The sequence below is a fragment of the Dipteris shenzhenensis genome, chromosome 19 (genome assembly GCF_047967505.1).
Source record: "Dipteris shenzhenensis isolate YYH24624 ecotype China chromosome 19, Dip_SZ_1.0, whole genome shotgun sequence".
Lineage (NCBI taxonomy): Eukaryota > Viridiplantae > Streptophyta > Polypodiopsida > Gleicheniales > Dipteridaceae > Dipteris > Dipteris shenzhenensis.
In genome coordinates, this window is record NC_141614.1 from 49,067,941 (window position 1) to 49,073,940 (window position 6,000).

General features: G+C 41.5%; 1 protein-coding gene across 2 annotated transcripts in view; it reads right to left on the minus strand.

Moving 5' to 3' along the window:
* Window positions 1-4,063, minus strand: part of LOC147890581 (histone-binding protein MSI1-like) — a 44,837-nt gene extending 40,774 nt beyond the window's left edge. Inside the window, exons 1-2 of one of the 2 annotated variants that reach the window (XM_087390439.1) lie at window positions 3,454-4,061; window positions 1,826-2,155 (exon numbers count right to left, since the gene is read on the minus strand). In XM_087390439.1, the coding sequence (XP_087246565.1) occupies window positions 1,826-2,155; window positions 3,454-3,798 (675 nt within the window). In that variant the 5' untranslated portion in view covers window positions 3,799-4,061. Of the gene's footprint in view, window positions 1-1,825; window positions 2,156-3,453 lie in introns of both variants that reach the window. The other variant, XM_087390440.1, reaches the window with a different exon arrangement.
* Window positions 4,064-6,000: the final 1,937 nt, after the last annotated feature.

Consider the following 6,000-nt stretch of genomic DNA (forward strand, 5'->3'; position numbering starts at 1 on the left):
ATGTGAAAAGACGTGATTGCACTAGTGGGAGAGAGGCACAGAGTGAAAAGGAGCAAGCATGAGAGTACAAGATAAGGAACAAGAAGTGCATTGGAATCTTTGTCAAAGGGTGACTATATGTAGCTGTCTATTGTAAATATCCCAAATTACATGAGATGCAAAGCATTAAAATATTTCAAAAACACTATACAATGCCAGAAATATCTTACAAACCAAAACTAGTGGTAATCTAAGGTCTTCCATATTACAACCATCACTACGTCGATAAAGTTTGTCCACAAATTAAAGGTGAAAAATGTCCACAAAAAGCTCATGTATAGAATGGAACTGTACTCCACCACGCGGAAGGTGAGCTGAATATTAACCTTATATAAAATAGGGGGTATCTTGTGTGATGCTCTCCTCGTTCACCTCTTCAGCCCATCCATTTACTCAAAATGTGCCGTGTTTTAAAGGCTGTGTTTACTACACTCATAATCCATTCATACATAGAAAAGATGTGCCCCACCTTATCCATAGGTGGCAATTCAAAGAAAAGATCTAAAAGATAACAAACAAGTCATGGATCTTGAGATGAGTGGCTCACTCCATATGGTGGCATTGGCATTGATAATGCCCATAAGGAGGCTGCACGTCTGCACATTTTTGTAATCTCCATGCACATTTAATGAGTTGGTTGGATTGTTGTTGGGGGCGCTGGGTATATAGCAAGGGAAAACACCCAAAAGAGGGAAGAAGTACAGCTCCCAAGTGATGCCAGAAAAGGGGGAGGCTGGCCCTATAAATAGGGCAGCCTGTAGGCCAACTTGGGGGCCTGATATGGCCGACCCAAGTGGTAGGTCTGGCCAACCTAGGGCCGACCAGCTTGATCGGCTGTCCCAGGCCAGGACCAGCCCTCTATAAAGGGCCTGCCAGGGCGCCTAGGGTCTGCCCCAAGGCTGCCCCTAGCAGCCCACTGAAATCATAGTTAGGGGAAACGGAAACGGGAAAACGGGGAACGGAAACGGAAACGGAAACGTTTCGGGGTTTCTGGGAGGGCTGAAACGGGGAAACGCCACGTCAGCAAGGGAGGGGAGTAGATGATGATGGAGGGCTGAAGCAGGCTGCAGGAGAGAAAGGAGAGGAAAGGAGTGAATGGGGCTGAAGGAGGGCTGGAAAACCTTGAGGATGGAGAGAGTATGAGGCTGAAGGAGTGGAAGGAGGCCAAAATCGAAAGCAAAAAGACAAAAAACGGGGCTGGTGGCGAATTTCGCGTGATTTTGGAGACCTAGCAGCCTCTATTGTCTGAAATAGCACGTTTCAAGGCTCTGAAACGCGTTTCAGACTGGCTGAAACGTTTCAGACTGGCTGAAACGTTTCAGCCAGCCATTTCAGGGTCCTGAAACGTTTCAGACCCTGAAATGCGTTTCAGCAAACAGGGCTTCTCTGAAACGACGTTTCAGGCCTGGCTGGGCTCTGAAACGCATTTCAGCGTAACAGTGACTAAAACGGACCTATCAGCCCTCTACTCTCTCCATATCCTAGCCTGCCTCCAATGTTTTGTGAGTTAGGGTGTCAACCAATCTAGCCAGTTATTCTTAGTAATACAAGTTCCTAAGAATGTGAGAAATATGAGCTTGACCAGGCCTTGCCAGAGGGCACAACAGCCTAGTCTTGCACTCGAGGAGCTTGCCTCATATAGTTTGACTTCCAGCACAACAATGGCATAACACCAAAAAGATAGAGAACAGATCAACAAAAACTCGTATAGTGCTGGAGATGAAGGCCAGAAACCTGAGAGAGGATTCACACAAGACTTAAACTACGTCAAAGCACAGGCTCAAACCTGGAAAATCTGTTTTGCTTCGATGACTCCATTGCTTTTCGAAGAGCCACCTATATCCCATAAACATATTTGTGCATCATCCGAACCGCTTAACAAGTATCCCTCCTTAAAAGTACTCCATGATAGTCCATAACCTTCTGTTTTATGTCCTCGCAACCTCAGATCCGGTAGGCAATGACCTTCTTGGGATGGTTTGGATGGATGTTTGGTGGAGTCGAAAACATAGACCTCTGCACTGATTGTTTTGGTTGCAATGATAACTGGGTTCTGTGGCATGTAGCGAGCACGATTAACTTCTCCCTCATGATTAATTTGCTGGATAATTTGGACCTGGTATTTAAAAGAACATCAGCATTGAGATGGATAAACAGCCACAGAACCACCGAATCATCATACTTCAATTAGAGGCTCTAATAATAATATCATGAACACAAATTCAATGCTATTAGAGAACTATTTGGTCACATTACTTGGAAAGTGCACATTATAAACGCTGCTTTCAACTTGAAGGGTTGTCATTTACTCTTGAAAGCTTTTGAATCCAAGGCATCATTTGTTGGATCAAATTCATTCCGATAGCGCAAAGAAAAAAGGTACTCATTTGAGCTTGTTAGGACTATCTGGAACAAGATTGCAAATCGTATTGGGACCAAGATAAGAAATTGGCGAGGAAAGGGACCACACCAGGTTTTTTCAAAGGCCTTAAGAGTAGAATCCTTATATAGGTTTGATTTTGACGGGCAGTAAATTTTGAGTCCATTTATAGCTCAATCCAGCTTACAAAAAGCCGCAGTTTCCCAATGCAACATTATCATGGATTTTTCAAGAAAATCATGTCTCCACTAACCACTTCCTCTGCACATGATGGATTTTTGTGAACATGTCGAAAGCTATTTTTCTAACTCTATCAGAGGATTTTTCCTTTGCACATGGGGATCATAGAGACGGTAACCCTTGCTTTCATTGCTATAGCCAACAATAAGCATTACATGGTTGCATCATCTAGCTAATCTCTCATTTGTTGAGGCACAGTTGCTTATACTATGCGGTTGAACACTCTTAGTTAATCTACGTTGGGTTTCCTATCATACCAAGCCTAAAAGGATGTGATCTTTGTAGGGTCGGATTTCTCGATTTTGAGTTCACATTTTTGCACTCGTCGTATGAGGCCTCGCCTCACATTGAAGTGCCTAGAAAATTCATGCGTTTGTTTTGCGTCCATAGGCATGTTCAGTTGCAGTGGGATTTCACTAACATTGACCATCTGGCCACGCTTTGGTGACAAAACCATTAACATAAACTTGAACTATTTCTCCGCCCATGCCGAGAATGGGTCAGATTATCAGAGCTGCACAAGCAATTGCATCAACCCAAAAAGACAGGCGGAAAAGCCGGTCTCCATTTCAAACAATGGCATTGAAGCAGTTGGTATGGAAAGGAATTCAAGCTTCCACGATTCTTTGCAGTCTCGCCTACCCAAAATCGAAGACATGCAACGTAGCCGTCAACTGCATCGAATGCTTTTTTAATACTTCTATCTCATTGGATTAAATCCAAAACTCTTTCGACAAGAAAAAGGAACATGCTTCGTTCTGAGAATATTGTATAGGGAAGAACAAAAGGCTAACCTTTCCAAACCCAGCATCAAACCCACCAGTCTCGCCTCTCTCCTCCTCGTACTGACGAGCATCAGTCTCCACGTCTTCAAGTGGAAGCTGCACCTCGGTTATCATCAAATAATTAGGCTCATTGTCGGATGTGTGGGTTCCAAGGATAAGTTTTTGACGAGCATAATCCTTGCCAGGAGACTCGACTCTATCAGGCAACCACTGGACGGAGAGGGAAGGCCATTCGAGGGCGTGGGTGATAACGAGGTCGTAGAGGAAAGGAGTGTTCTTCTTCCATATCTTGTATTCCTCATTCACCAATCTCTCTTCCATCTCATCTCGGAAGTCTTCTTCTTCTCTGGCCATTTCAATTGACAACTCGAGTTGCCCAAAACTGTTCTCTCTCCTTTGGGATGTTGCATCTACCTAAGCCTTCAGTTTACATTTTGGAGCCAGCTAGAATCGTGAATGCAGTTTTGGCTTGTCTTCTAACACGTCACCCAACGCTTACAAGTTCACCTTTGGTTTGAATCTTTTGGTTTGAGACTCCCGAGTCCCAAATTCCAATCAACAAAACCTACGACAACTCAATCTTAACACGTGTGTGCACATGGTTGTGATTTTCAAGAAGGCATCATGTCTCTTGGGAGAGGAGGTGTGAGGCTAAATGGGGGGGGGGCGGAGAGAGGAAAGAGAGGGAGGGGGCCGGGGTAGGAAGGGGGGAATGGGGTGGCATAGCGTGAGAAAGAGAGAGAGAGAGAGAGAGAGGGAGAGAGAGAGAGAGTAGCTTTTAAGGAAAATAAGCAATACATGTTTTTTACGGTAGGCAGCCTAGAAGGAAGTTTTCCTTTTCTAAGCCCTCGTTAAGCCATGTGTCGTGATCATAAGCGTTGATTTTTATGAAGATCCAAGGGTTTGAAACGTGCTTTCTAGAAAAGAAAAACTTTTGTGAGCTCTCCTTAAGCCACGTGTATAACTTTAGGCCCTTGATTTTAGATTGATCTAAAGGACTAAAACACTCCTTCCAAATTTGACCCAAAAGCATACTTTTTTATTCATATTTCCCGCAAATCTATTATATAAGGAGGGAGATAATTACATGTTTTTTTTCTTACCATCACTTGATTGCATAATTGCTAGACAAAGCTCACGATCTTGCTACTGAAACTCCAATTGGATAATAGTGAGGATTTAGGTCCAATTTGGAGTTAGAGCCATGATGAAAAGGCTGCGTACCGCAACCTAGTTTAATAATGCAATAGGGGAGAGAGAGAGAGAGAGAGAGAGAGAGAGAGAGAGAGAGAGAGGAGCTTTAAGGGAAATAAGCAATAAGCAATAGGCTAAGGAACATGTTTTTTAATAATGCATGGAAAATCTCACTAGAGCACTTCTTTAATGAGGCGATGCTTACCGAAGTACAATGAGAAGCATTAAGTCGGTATATAAAATTCTACATGGCCCTCTAGGTAACCCTTGAGTAAGGTGGGTGTGAGCAAAGTTAAGTACCATGGTGTAAATGCAATGATACCTTTTACTATAGCCAATAAAAAATGAAGAACCTTTAAATCCCAATGAAAATTCCAACAATCCCTTTTATTTTGATCGATTAAACATGAAGACCCTTTAAATCTCATTAAAAAACACAATATATATCTAATTAAGCTTCAAATAAGAAGACACTTACCCAAACTTGGGCAATCTATAAAAATTTAAAAAGTGAAAAACAATTATAAAAAAAGTCTAGCATTGATAGTTTAAAAATAATGGTGGTATTCATACAATTGATCTTACTCAATCCAAATTTTGCCACCACATAGCGCAAAGAGTATAATAAGTTTCAAACTTTAAGCCCTTTGCATCTTTTTCATTTTTGAAAATTCCTGACATTAAAGTAGCATTAACATTTTTGACCAAGATCCATAATCATGATTGTTTTGAGAAAATCTATGATTGTTTAAAATTAAAGTAGCATTAACATTTTTGACCAAGATCCATAATCATGATTGTTTTGAGAAAATCTATGATGGTTCTCATACAAATTTTCCTCATCGAAGGAGGATTCAACTAAAAAAATTTCTTCATAAAATAGGTAAGCAAAAAGCTTCATAGGGTAAAGTCTGATTCTTCACATCGCATGAACAACATTATGTGGATTCTTTTTATTGGTGCATACTTTCCTCCATGTTTTTCCTACATAATTTTCAATTTAAATGGAAATTATATTAGTGGAGCAATTCATAGGATCACATCACCTCAGTGCGTGCATGCGTGCATGCGTGTGTGTGTGTGTGTGTGTGTGAGTGAGACATGCACACATATAATACAAATAAAACTTACTTGGGGATGAGTAGTAGAGTTAGTAGATTACATCATCATGATCATTGATGTTTGATGGGACATGTATATGGGTGACAATATCCTTATACATTAATTTAAAGAAAGCTTCTAGAGTGGCCAATGGTTCCATATGTAGCTATGGGCATGCATGGTATATAGTGACCAGAATTTTAGATATCACTTGCTTAGCAACCCAACGGGCTAACTATAGAATTTTATGTGGTTTTCTGG